Source organism: Monodelphis domestica, chromosome 1, assembly GCF_027887165.1.
Source record: "Monodelphis domestica isolate mMonDom1 chromosome 1, mMonDom1.pri, whole genome shotgun sequence".
Taxonomy (NCBI): Eukaryota; Metazoa; Chordata; class Mammalia; order Didelphimorphia; family Didelphidae; genus Monodelphis; species Monodelphis domestica.
In genome coordinates this window covers 516,586,426-516,599,153 of record NC_077227.1, presented here as the reverse complement: position 1 = coordinate 516,599,153, position 12,728 = coordinate 516,586,426, and the positions used below count along the sequence as shown (strand labels likewise).

At 43.1% G+C, this 12,728-nt stretch overlaps 2 protein-coding genes across 6 annotated transcripts in view; both read right to left on the bottom strand.

Moving 5' to 3' along the window:
* Positions 1 to 5,418, bottom strand: part of CAD (carbamoyl-phosphate synthetase 2, aspartate transcarbamylase, and dihydroorotase) — a 28,445-nt gene extending 23,027 nt beyond the window's left edge. For both annotated transcript variants that reach the window (XM_007475999.3, XM_001371087.4), the window contains exons 1-8: positions 5,118 to 5,418; positions 4,842 to 4,981; positions 2,524 to 2,653; positions 2,056 to 2,198; positions 1,485 to 1,626; positions 911 to 1,082; positions 488 to 673; positions 203 to 306 (exon numbers count right to left, since the gene is read on the bottom strand). In XM_007475999.3, coding sequence (XP_007476061.2) covers positions 203 to 306; positions 488 to 673; positions 911 to 1,082; positions 1,485 to 1,626; positions 2,056 to 2,198; positions 2,524 to 2,653; positions 4,842 to 4,981; positions 5,118 to 5,199 — 1,099 coding nt within the window. In that variant the 5' untranslated portion in view covers positions 5,200 to 5,418. The remainder of the gene's footprint in view (positions 1 to 202; positions 307 to 487; positions 674 to 910; positions 1,083 to 1,484; positions 1,627 to 2,055; positions 2,199 to 2,523; positions 2,654 to 4,841; positions 4,982 to 5,117) is intronic.
* Positions 5,419 to 5,593: 175 nt separating this feature from the next.
* On the bottom strand, positions 5,594 to 12,715 carry ATRAID (all-trans retinoic acid induced differentiation factor). Of its 4 annotated transcripts, none has more exons than XM_056813185.1 (8): positions 12,619 to 12,715; positions 11,366 to 11,420; positions 10,220 to 10,341; positions 6,913 to 6,984; positions 6,654 to 6,725; positions 6,452 to 6,573; positions 6,070 to 6,167; positions 5,594 to 5,917 (listed from the first exon to the last, which is right to left on the bottom strand). In XM_056813185.1, exons 2-8 carry the CDS (start codon positions 11,384 to 11,386, stop codon positions 5,813 to 5,815), a joined length of 612 nt encoding a protein of 203 aa, XP_056669163.1. In that variant the 5' UTR covers positions 11,387 to 11,420; positions 12,619 to 12,715; the 3' UTR covers positions 5,594 to 5,812. The 4 variants fall into 4 exon arrangements, with proteins under 4 accessions (XP_056669163.1, XP_056669162.1, XP_056669164.1 ...); XM_056813184.1 differs by lacking the exon at positions 12,619 to 12,715 and adding an exon at positions 12,105 to 12,240; XM_056813186.1 differs by lacking the exon at positions 12,619 to 12,715 and adding an exon at positions 11,948 to 12,069.
* Positions 12,716 to 12,728: the final 13 nt, after the last annotated feature.

Here is a 12,728-nt window from a genome sequence, read left to right as displayed (position 1 = left end):
AGGTACTAGAATTCAAATTTCCTTATTTTCAGGCTAGTCCTTTTTCTATGGAAAGAAAAAATTGAACTAATCATCTTGTGGCTTAGCCCCAACACTTTCAAACCTTAGCCACACCCACCATATTCCTTCCCATCCCAGAGCCACCCACATCCAGTCTTGTCTACCTTTAAATTTCCAACCTTGTCCCACTCAGGCCCCCCACCTGTCTTGCCCCCAGCCCTGTTCTCCTTCACGGTCTCCAGGAAGATGTCAAAAAGCAACTCCATATCAGAGGGGCCGGCTCGGTGCTCAGGGTGGAACTGGACGCTGTAGAAGGGGAGCCGGGAGTAGCACACCACCATTATTATAGTTTCTAGTATTGCCAGCCTATCCTTCATCACCACCCTCAGCCCCCATCCTAGATAAAGGCTCATCTGTCTAGTGACTGCTCCTTTGTGGGAGCAATTACCAGACAAAGATGCCTGTCAGCCCCTCATCTAGCCCCCACCTGAAGAAGGGCAGGGTCTCATGTACAATGCCTTCATTGGAAAGATCATTGGCATTTGTGAAAAGAGGGGTCCAGCCTGGTGGCAGAGATTCTGTTTCCACTGCAAAGCCATGATTCTGAGATGTTAAGAAACACCGTCCAGAGCCCTTTAGCAGGCATGGCTGGTTGTGGCCACGGTTGCCATACCTGAAAGGGAAAAAAAAAATCAGTCTGAGCATTTTCTCCCCTTCTACAAATACCAACTCACAACTTCAACTGCCTTTAGAGGTGTCTCACCTTACCAAACCACCTCTATTCACCTCTCTACCAAGCCTTTCTACAATGGCACTAACACCAAGCCCCAGGATCCTCATTATAGGATGAGTCCTAGAGATCTTAGCCCCTTTAAGGCACACTCTCTTCCCATCCCAATACATTTCCCACCTCATTTTGTAAGTCTTGGCTCCGATGGCTAAGGCCAATAGCTGGTGACCCAGGCAGATACCGAAGACAGGTCGGGGGTCTGGCTCAGAAAGGACATGGCTCAGCATAGATACCACATTAGGGCAAGAAGCAGGGTCTCCAGGGCCATTACTTAGGAACAGACCTTCATACTCTGGTAGGGAAAGAAAATGTGGCATCAACAAAGATTCAACAGATGCTGAAGAAAAACATGATTGATCACATGGTTTAATAGGGATATGATTGGGGATGTTGACTTTAAATGATTACTCTATTGCAAATATTGATAACATGAAATAGATTTTGATAAATGATACATGTAAAATCCAATGGAATTGTTTGTTGGTTCTGGGAGGGGGGAGGGAGAGTACATCAATCATGTAACCATGGAAAAATATTCAAAATTAATTAATTTTTTAAAAAACCCAAAGATACTACAGTTAAAACAGCTCTATTATCCTTCCCTAGGTGGAACCCATCAATCCCCTGAATCTTTATTCCCACCAACTCTGACTTTGCATGATTCATGATCACTTGCCAAGTCCCAGACACTCACCATGGCTGTCTAATTTGTAGTCCCAGGGCACCACAGTGACCTCAGCCCCACGCTGGCACAAGCATCTAATCTGACTGTATTTGAGCCCACAATCCAAAGCAAGAATTCGTGGAGACCCCCTTGCATTGTATATCCTTGGTTCCTGAGGGCATAAAAGGTAAGATAATAGCATTTTTAAATCTGTCCTAGTAGTCATGAGCTTTCTCTCCCACTACCTCACAACTTTTCCAACCTTCAAATAAAAAAAAATTACTCTCTGTTCTCAAGGTCCATCTCTGAGCAACTATATTTTTAAAAATTATACCCATTTTATTTTTCAATATGAATATATTATGTAAAAAAATTCTAACAATAGAAAAAACACACAAAACCAAAAATAGCCCCAGCTTTCAAGGGGAGAGTCCTTCTATGGAACTGGGCTATGTGACTTCTAAAAATCTATTGGAAACCTCATAATGAGAGAAAAGTATCCTTATTGTTTTCTAGACAATTGTTAAAGGCATAATTGACAGAGTTATTAGAGTTAGCCTTGATGACACCTAGGTTCCATCTCATTCCCCAAGGTCCATACCTTAATGGAAACCTCAGGTACAAGAGCTCGAGCATTGGGATCCAAAAATGGTAGGGATGAAGGCTCTATCCCATCCTGCACCAGCTTTCCCAGAAGTGATCCTTGTTCCCGCAACTTCTTTGTCAGTTCCCTAGTATCAACTCCTATTAGATCAAGAGATCAGTAGAGATTAATCTTATCCAACTTGGGCTCAGTAGAGAGATTAGACTTTAGGGGCAAATTTCCCCCTCAGCATCACACAACTATTTCCAGTGGGTTTGTCCTAAGGAGCACAGATTCCCTTTCTCTCTATGTCCCATTGCCCCCATCCTTCATTCCTGATCCTATTATATTAGCCTCAGATCTCATCCTAATTTCATCCTATGTCCCAATTAATAACAGCTCCTGATTTTCCTCAACTTCAGGATATTATACTCTGTACACTCCTCCACCCCACCCCCACTTCCCCTCCATTTCCTCCTCTAGTACCTTGGAGACCAGGTATACCATGCTCCTCCAGCCACTGGTGCAAGGTTCGGGTGGCGCTCCAGTGGCTAGGTGTAGAGCAGCATTCTCCCACCACAAGTCCTGCCACATGAATCCCTGATGACTCAAACCACTGCAAAAGAAGAGTTAGTAAAGATTCCAGAGGCTATAGCTCTCTTAATATGTTATCAATCATTACCACTCAATGAATAAATGTAGCATTTAGTATGGTACCCAAGAACTATAGAAAATTAGTATAATTTGGAGATGTTAAAGTCTCTTGATTTAGAAATGCTTACAGTTTATAAGACAAAAAAAAATTGCTAACCAATAAAGGGGCACTAAAACAAAATCCCTAAAAGAGAAACATTTAGGTTGCTTAGGACTGAAAAGGACACCATAAGCACAGATTAACAGTAGAATGTTTTCTAGAAAAGTCAAGTTGAGAAGAGAGGGAACTTCACAAAAGAAAATTGGTAGCCTATTCCAGGATGAAGAACTTGGACAAAAGCAAGATTTAATCATCTCCAAGTGAAGAGACCTCCTGCAAGACAGGACAGCAAGTAAGCTTGTCTGGCTGGAAACAAAAATTACATTGGAAAAAAGCAGAAAATGAGAGGAATTGAGGAAGGCTAGGATAGAAAACCAGAAATCAGTTCTGGCTTGTGCTGTAAGTGTGACAGATTCTCATTACACCAGAAAGTTGACTATTTAGAGAAGTACCAGAAGCAGGTCTTTAGCACTTCTAGCTTTAAACAAATATAAGAGCACTTAAGCTGGTTATCCTGACTTCCATCTTTCCTACCCACACCTTCCAATTCTATTGTACTCACTGCTAATAACATTAATCTTCCTACAGTTTCTCTCTGGCTCTAACAAACATCAGTTGTTATTCAGTCATTTGATTGTGTCCAGCTTTTTGTGACCCCCATGAACCTTAGCAAACCAATGCTGTATGTGGGGTTTTCTTGGCAAAGCTACTACAGTGGCTTGCCATTTCCTTCTCCAATAGATTAGGACACATAGAGGTTTAATGAGTTGCCCATGGTCACACAGCTGTTAAGTGTCTGAAGTTAAATTCAAACTCAAGTCTTCCTGACTCCAGGCCTAGCACTCTATCCACTATACCACCTAGCTGCCTCAACAAACTTTAATAGTTCTTCATCACCTACAAAATGAAGCCCAGACCTATAGCCTAGTATTCAAGGGCTTTCATGGCTCTTTGGAGTCAGTCTATTATTCTAAAAAAATCACCTACTACTACATATGCTCTTGTTAAACTGAAGCCTGAATAATTTCCTACCCTCAAGACTTTTGCTCAGAATGCTTCCTTTAGATGATTGGCCTGTGCTAACTGCATTTGTCTCCATCTTTTAGAGGCTAATCAGTTCAAATGCTCTTTCCTGATCCTTATAAAATATAAATTATCCTTCTAAACTCCCGAAGAGCCTTAATGCCAATCATTCTGTCCTATAATGGTTACTTATAAATCAAACTAGGTATTACATATAGAATGCCTTGCAAGCCTCAAAGCACTATACAACTTATCAATAATTATTATCATTGCTATTTATTCTACACCCCTCCCAACTACAAAAGCAACTTAGCAAGTCAGCATAGCAGGAAGGACACAAGATCTGGAGTCTGTAGATCTGATTAGTTATGAGATTTTGAACAAGTGACACTATTTTCTAGCACATTTGCTTATCTGTAAAATAGGTATAACTGTCCTACCAACCTCAAGCAACATTATGTGAGGATCACATGAAATTTTTTTTAAAAAAACTAAAAAGAACTCCATGAATGCTAGGTGTTGTTAATCATCTTCCCATCCTTTTCTTCCTGCAGACATGGAAGAGTATCAAGTTCATAGGCAATCTATAAATATTTTAGGTCAAAATGGGTGTGGCAACATCCCTTAAGATAGGCTCAAGTTAAGAATGCAGACTGTACTGACACCCAACCTACAGTCCTTATCAGCAGCATCCCAGTTGTCCTTAGGGCTCTTGACTTCCCGGGAGGTCCTGCATGCCTCCATCCAATAGTACATGGAAGGAACTCAATAAATGTTTGCCAGCTTACCAGAAGGAAGTACAAATCGTGTTTACACGTGTAATGGGGGTGGGGGGGTGGGGAGGGTGAAGGGGACAAATTCTCTTTCACTAGATTTTCATGCCCGCCAGTCTGGGCTGTGGTATGACAAGTAGAAGACCGGCATATCCTGACCCTCCCGGATAGATTTCAATAAGCTCTCTGCAAAGGGCGGCAGCTGAGGCAGGCAGGAAGCCTTTGGGCGGGAGAGGCCAGCGCGGCCCCTGTACCTGGCTGAGGTTGAACTCGTCTTCCTCATCTGGGGGGATGCCATAGTTGCCCACGAGCGGATACGTCAGGACCAAGATCTGGGCTTTGTAGGAGGGATCGGTGAGGGCCTCGGGGTAGCCCACCATGCCAGTCTGGAACACTGGGGGAAGACAGGTGGGGACAGCCCTCAGCCACCTGGCTGGGGGATGGCTAAGGCACCGACCTGAAGAGGGTGGCAGGTCCCGCCCGGGGCCGAGGAGGGTGAGGGCCTGGGAGCCCTGGGCCAGGGGGCTTACCTACTTCCCCGGCGGCGCATACGGCCGCGCCGAAAGACTGGCCCCGCAGGACCGACCCATCCTCTAACACCAGGGCCGCCATGGAACCGGAGCTGAGACACTGAGGAGAGCGGCAAGGGGGGCTGCTAGGACCACGTGCGGATCGGGACAGTCGATTGGGACGGCGTGCCGGCCCGTCCACGTGGCTCGCGGCGGCGGAGGCGGCCAAGCCGGGACACGATCCTCGTCTCACTCCCGGGGTGGCGGGAGCCGCGACTGAGACGGCGCCACCAGCCCACGACGTCAGGGGAGGGGCCGAGCAGACGCAAAGGGGGCGGGAGGCGTGACCGAGTGATGCGACGTTGCGTCACTAAACCCGTTCAAGTCCCGGGAGATATCACTGAGACTTTGAGGCCATCTCCAGCCAGCCCGAGGGCAGTGATTTCCATAAGGCACCTCATCCTGTCCAGCCCAGAAACATATACACACAGAGCACCTTTCCTTAAAAAGGGTAATTTTATTAGAGGTAAACATCCCACACAAGCACTTCTAACTTCAAGCCGGGTCTAGAACCAATCAGACTACTTGTAATTTCCAGCTATCTTCCCCACCCCCCTGCTCTTCTGCATTCGCGATCGATCAGCTGTGGAAGGAAACTCCCAGTCTGTGTCCACGAAAGGGCTTATTTGATTTTTAGGCCGGTAGGAAGGTTTGAATCAGGAGGCTTTGATTTTTCGAAGCTGGGTCCCCCAGAGCAAGATGGAGATACAAAACGTGGTAGTGCCTAGGATTCCAGAGAACATAAGGAGTGGGAAGGAACCCTGTAAACAATATGAAGTGAGAAGCAAGTGTCAGCAGAATCTTTCTGAGACCCAATGTTTACCATACCCTTCCATTCAGTCACACCTCCCTAAAGGTTCCCTCTTCATGTAGCTGACTCCCTCCTACTCCTGGTCCCAAATGCATTTCCCACCTCACGTAGACACTTATAGCCGTGAAAGCCACTAGTACAAAGGCACTGGAAGAGGCCGGGGCCATCTGGGACACAGTATGCATTCTCAGGGCACAAATCTGGGAGGAGAGAAATGGTAGCACATCAATGTCAGATTCGTTAGGTGGGCAAGACTACTTAATTCTGTTCCAGTCCCAAATCTTTTAAACTATTTTCCAGACCAGCAAGAATAATAGAAAGGATGAAACTAATTATATCCTTTATATGGGGTTAGGAGCTAAAATATAAGAAAGCTCTTGAAAACATGGACATTAGTCGGCCAGGGAATATTTTTCCTTATTCAAAGTGCAGAATTTAAGAGAAGTGGGACAGTTCTTAGAAGGAGGAAAGTGAAAAGTCCTACCTGGCTCCACAGTGCTATTGCACTGACTTCTTTGCCCAAGGCAAGTACAGTTGCCAGGGCCATGGGTGACATTATCCCAGGCATAATCCCCTCCAGGACAGTCTATATTTGGTGGCAGCACCCTGAACAAAACACAGCTGTCAATACCACACAATCAGATGTTGCTAATCTTATTGTATATTCCCTATTTCCTCTCACTCACAGTATCTGGAGCTCAGTGAAGTTACGGAAGACTGAGGTAGATGTATTCAGGAGGGGGTTTGCTTGTAGGTCTCTGCAAATTAAAAACACCCATTATGACTTTCCTAAGGAAGCTCCTTGACCAATCTATATCCCTCACCTTGGACCATCCAGACTAAAGACTCCCACATTTCTCCTGGAAGTTCTCCCTCCCTACTGATGGAGCTCTATACTCCCTTACAGACATATCCTCTGGGAGGGAGGGACTTGAGAGCACTTACAAAACAATGGCAGAATGAGCCTCAACAAAGGTCTGATCCAGTACTTTCAGGGAACAGTTCTGAAGATCTAGCCTAAAGGAAGAAAACAGTCAATGTAATCTCATCCCTCTTGCTCAGAGGTTCACCACTTTTTTCCCCCACCAGGACTGTTTTGCCACCTATATTTTTAGCCTCCTTTTAAAGCTAACTATCATTAATTGCAGACCATTGGAGCACCCTGGGTGCGGTTCCTTAATCTGTACCTGTCTGGGCCCAAAACATCAGAATATATGTGACTATTAGGAAATAAGGAGAAGGGTCTGTCTGTGTTTCTAATCTAGAAACCATGTCTCAAATTTGTCAACAGATCACTGGTGACTCAATACAGGATAGTACAAAAATGCAAATTATATAAAAGTATAAGTTTTTGCCAAGTAAAGATGTTAAAGTCCAATACACTAAACTGCAAAAATCCTCAGGGTCTGACTGTGCTTTTAGTCTTGTTTTTCACTCAGTATCTTATATTTATTCAACAAATATGTATTAAGAGACTACTATGTGCTGTGCATTACTCTGTAATAGTACCATGCATTATTAAAAAAATAAATAAACCTTACTTTCAGTCTCAGAAACAATACTATCAGTTCCCAGGCAGAAGAGTGATAAGAGCTAGGCAACTAGGATTAAAAGACTTGCCTAAGGTCTGTGACAAGGAAATCACTTTCAAGGTTTAAAGGTCACACAGCTAGAAGTTTCTGAGGCTAGATTTGAACCCAGGATCTCCCATCTCCAGGCCTGGTTCTCTATCCACTGAGCCACTTAGTTGTTACTAGTATGATGCACTATTACACTAGCATGTATAAACAGAGATCCATGAACTCAAGGTTCTTACACTCTACTAGAAGGAAAGGATAAGAACAAGATACAAAAAATTACAAATATTACTTGAGAGTTTAAGACCAATATAACAATATCACAAGGAAGCATTTAATATCATCTGTTACAAAACTATAACATATCAGTGAGGGGGATCAGGATATGATCAGTGAAGGCTTCATGGAAGAGGTAAGTCTGGTTAAGATGAGTATAGAAGAATATGGTCTATCATGGGAAGAAAAGAATGAGCAAGGAGACAGAATGTGCTTGGGAATCATCAAATCTGGCTAATGCCATATTCATATCACAAAGCAGTTATCAGAAGAAAAAAAAAGTCTGTGTCCAGAATTCCATGCTCAGGAGTTTATATACTTTATTCTAATAGCATGGAGAAGCTCAAAATTGATCTGTCAACAAAATAAACAATTCAGAGGATAGAAAGATTAAAAAAAACAGTTATGAGGCAATAAAAACCATGCTAAATTTTAATGCTATTATGATGATGCCAGTGGGAATGAAAAGAAATAAACTAAGACTGATATGGGAAAGAGAATGAAGGCAGAATGGGCAGACTTGATGACTTACTGGATACAGGAGGTAAGGAAGAGAGAGGAATCAAAATGATTGGAAGGACAGCTTTAGACTGTATATTTGAAACAACTCCATGAAAAGTTCAGTAGGTAATTGGAAATATATATGTAATGTCTTGTCCTTAAAAAATACATTTATTGGGGACAGCTGGGTAGCTCAGTGGATTGAGAGCCAGGCCTAGAGATGGGAGGTCCTGGGTTCAAATCTGGCCTCAGACACGTCCCTGATGTGTGACCCTGGGCAAGTCACTCAACCCCCATTGCCTAGCCCTTTCTATTCTTCTGCCTTGAAACCAATACACTGTATTGATTCCAAGACAGAAGGTAAGGGTTTAAAAAATATATACATTTATTGTATTCTAATTAAAATAACTCAAGAGTAAGAAATTGCTATTGTTGACTTTTTAAAATAATTTATACTAAATTATTTTAGGAACAGAAAAAGATGTAAAACCATGTTTATGGATCAAAATAGTTAACAGTCACTGAATAAATCTCAAATTTCAAATACATACTTCAGAATGTAGACAGTCATTTGAATGAACTCAAACCAATTCTTGATTTGTGTCAGCTGAGGGGTACAAAGAGATAATTTATGATATTTTCAAAGGAAAACCCATGTCTTAACTTGTGGAGGAAATGTGATTCTTTTTGCTTCATATTCAATATTAATTTCAATGACAAAATAAAGGAAACAATAGTAGATGGTTATGCTTTTGAGTTTAACAGAAAGCCGTCAATTGTCTGTAGGGCAGCTAGGTGATGCAGTAGATAAGAGTACCCTCCTGGAATGAGGAAGACTCATCTTCCTGAGCTCAAATCTGGCCTGACACTTTCTAGATGTGGGATCCTAGGAAAGTCACTTTGCCATGGTTGGCTTGAGTTTCCTCATCTGGAAAATGAGCTAGAGAAAGAAATGGCAAATCATCCCAGTATCTTTGCCAAGAAAACCCCAAATAGGGTCACAAAAATTCCAACACAACTGAAAAAAACTGAATAACAACATCAATTGTCTAAAGGTATAAAGCTGTATCTCTTTTCCAGTTAAAAAATATTTTATGATATGATCTTAGCATCATAGTTAGAGATACATGTCCTCTATCTATTAGTATTAGTTGAAGTTATGAGGGTAGTTGAGTACCTTAAGAGAGTAATTAAGAGAGAATCTAAAGGACTGAATCTTGAGAAATTTAGAGGACAAAAAGATAAAGACATACAATCATGGGGGCAGCTTGGGTGGCTCAGTGGATTGAGAGCTAGGCCCAGAAACAGGAAGTCCTGGGTTCAAATCTAGCCTCAGACACTTTCTAGTCCTGTAACCCCCCATTATCTAGCCCTTACCACTCTTCTGCCTTGGAATCAATACCCAGTACTGACTCTAAGATGGAAGGCAAGAGTTAAAAAAAAAAAGAAAAGAAAAGGCATACAATCAAGAATACATTAGAAATAATCAAGGGAGAACATGAATAGTCTATTATTTTGTAGGTAAGGTAAAACAATTTCAAGGGCAGGTTGGATAACTATATTGGATGTACATAGTGAAAACTCAAATACTACAGAATAAAAAACACTGGAAATTATAAAAGAAAGTAGAGTAGTAAGTTGTCTAACTAGGCAAAAGGTATATGATACTGTTTTTGTTCAGTAGTTAAGTAGAGTCAAATGGGGCAGATAGTCCTTTGGGTCTTCCCTAGCCAAAATGGCAAACGGATTAAAAAGCATAAAGATCATATGTCCCCAGGTATACACCTGTATTTGCATTCCTTGGTCATGTGTCTATAGGGTCGTTTTTTGGGGAATCAAAGATGACACTTCAAACCACACAACTATGTTTAACCACAAAGTCCACTCCTCTCCCTCACCCCACAATGGTGCCCTGTTCAGTCAGACAGCATCGAGCATATAGCTTTAACTCTTGTCTCTGCTTACAGTAATAGTCAACCTCTGAAGTATCATGTACTGGCCCTGGACAATATTTGCATACCTGTAAGAGAAAGACTTGTAAGGTCAAGAACAGACAAGGAAAAAAAGGTCAAAGTAATGACCACCAGATTCTTATTTCATAAAGGGGCAATGAGTTTGCATCATCTCTTCATCCAACATAGAAAAGTTAAACTTATACTTCAGATCTTCTGAAAGAGGCTCTAACCACTCCTCCCACAATCTGCTCTAGAGAAAAACACATTCCTGTCTTCTCTTTCTTTAGTGTGAGGTATAAATTCTTTTCTTTGGTGATATCCTTCCAGCTGTTATGCTCCACTCTTTCCAAACCTGAATGTGTTAGGAAAAGGCCCTCACCCACTAGTAGATCATCACTTAAAATCATTTATTAAGTAAGTACATTAACTTATAAATGTAAACCGTAAACATTGATTTGGATGGACATAAAAGGTTTTTACAAGAACTCAACACTGGCAACATCCTACATTACAGGTAGGCATTTTTTTTTATGTAGGGCATGAGTTGACCTTTAAAATGGGGGGGGGGGAGTAAAAGAAGTGACAATTTAGAAAAATTTGAAACAGTAACAGCTATGTTTAGCGAGATCAGATTCTAAGAATGTTAGAAAGTGATTTTTGGAGATATTTCCTCCAATCTTTTCCACCTCTCAACCTCACATTTACTAGGGACTAGAGACATTCTGGATGTGACTCTGGATACTTAAATGTTGTTTCTTTCCACCCCTCGGGCAGTTCTTTAAGGTTATACAGTGGAAAGAGCATTGCCTTTGCAGTCCAAGGACCAGAATTCAAATTCCATCTCAAGTATAAAACACTAAACCCCTGGGCCTCAGTTTCCCCATCTACAAAACAAAGGAGATGGACTACATGGGCCCTGAGGTCCCTTCTAGCTTTACATTCTAAGGGCTAACCAAAGGGAAAATGATTTGCCCAAGGTCACACAGCTGCTTAAGTGTGAGTGACTTGGAAACAGTTAGATAATGTGATAGATAGAGAAAAGCCCCTATCTGTCAGACCTGTGTTTAAGTATCAACCTTAGACACTTACCAACTGTGTGACTGTGGACATGTCACTTGACCTCTGTCTGTCTCAGTTTCATCATCTGTAAAATGGAGATAACAATAGCGTCTACCAGCCAGGTTGTTATAAGATGAGATAGTATTTATAAAGAATTTAACAATAAAAAAATTATCTGTCTTCTGCCTTCCAGCTCCAGGCTTCCTTTATGACTAAATTATGCTAGTAACTGACATTTATAATAATACAAAGAGTAACCCACATTTAAGCTGACTTTTAAGAATATGGCTTAATAGAAGGATAAAGTCAGAAAAACCTGGGCTCAAGTTCTGCTTCTGATGTACTGAATTTGTTATCCTGGGACAAGCCCCTTCAATCTCTGCCCCCAGGCAGCTCTCAAACGTCATAGCTGTCCATCTGCATCTGTTGAGGGGGGTTCCATACCCGGAATTCTCACCGAAATTAACCCAAGGTCACGGTTTAGACTTAAAATTTTACAAAGTATTCCCCCATCCGTTAATTATCCTGTCGCCCTACAAATACTGTGTGACCACACCCAACCCCTCGACTCCTTCAGGAGAATACTTTTATTTATAACATTGATTCTCTTACTTCATCTCATAGCGGCTGATTTTTTTGCTAACATTTTAGGGGTCCCAGCGAGGGTGCCCGAAGGGCCCGGCAGGGACAGGCGAAGACCCCGACAGGTCAGGGGCCGGGGCCGATTACCGGCTTCCTCCACACCCCCCGACCTCAATGACTTCAGTACCTCGGGCACCGCCAGGGACCTTCCCGCGCTCAGAACGAGGAGCAGGGCCATAGCCCTGGACACCCAGGCCAGAAACCCCGCGAGTCCCTTCAACACCATTTTCCTTCCTCGTTCTCCTTAGCGCGTGACGTCGATCATCACGTGTTGGAGACTACGTGAGAGCGTAGCCATGACGCCCCTGCCCTCTCCTATCCGGTCTTTTGAATAGTATCCCCGAGATAAGTTTAGCGGGAATCCCGAGGGCTTTGGGAGATGCTCTTTCTTTGCTGGCGAAGGAGCCCTTCCCGCCCTCAGCTCTCGAGGTGTCTACAGTTTGGGGGTTTTCTCTTCCGGATTCCCCAGGGGGGGCAGATCTCCTTCCCTCCTCCATCTTTGTACGGGGCTCCTGCTGGTTCCTTTGACAGGCTCGGGAGGGGGGAGGAGAGATTGGATCCCAGACCCACAGTCCCTTCATCCCATTCTCGGCGCCAGCTCCTGGGACCCTTTAGAGACCCAAAGTCCAACCAGAACTTGCCTTCGGTTAACATGATGGGCGTGCCCCCGCCTCATTTGCTCCAATCAGGAGGCGCAGTTGCGGAGGCGCGGCAGTGGCGTCATCGGTCAGCGCGCTCTCGACTACGAGTA

Coding starts and splice junctions, on each gene's coding strand:
- ATRAID (XM_001380360.4), bottom strand. CDS start 12,203: ATGGTGTTGAAGGGACTCGCGGGGTTTCTGGCCTGGGTGTCCAGGGCT. Junction 10,342..12,104: donor GGTCCCTGGCGGTGCCCGAG/GTACTGAAGTCA, acceptor TTTCTCTTACAG/GTATGCAAATATTGTCCAGG. Junction 6,574..6,653: donor TTCACTGAGCTCCAGATACT/GTGAGTGAGAGG, acceptor TGTTTTGTTCAG/GGTGCTGCCACCAAATATAG.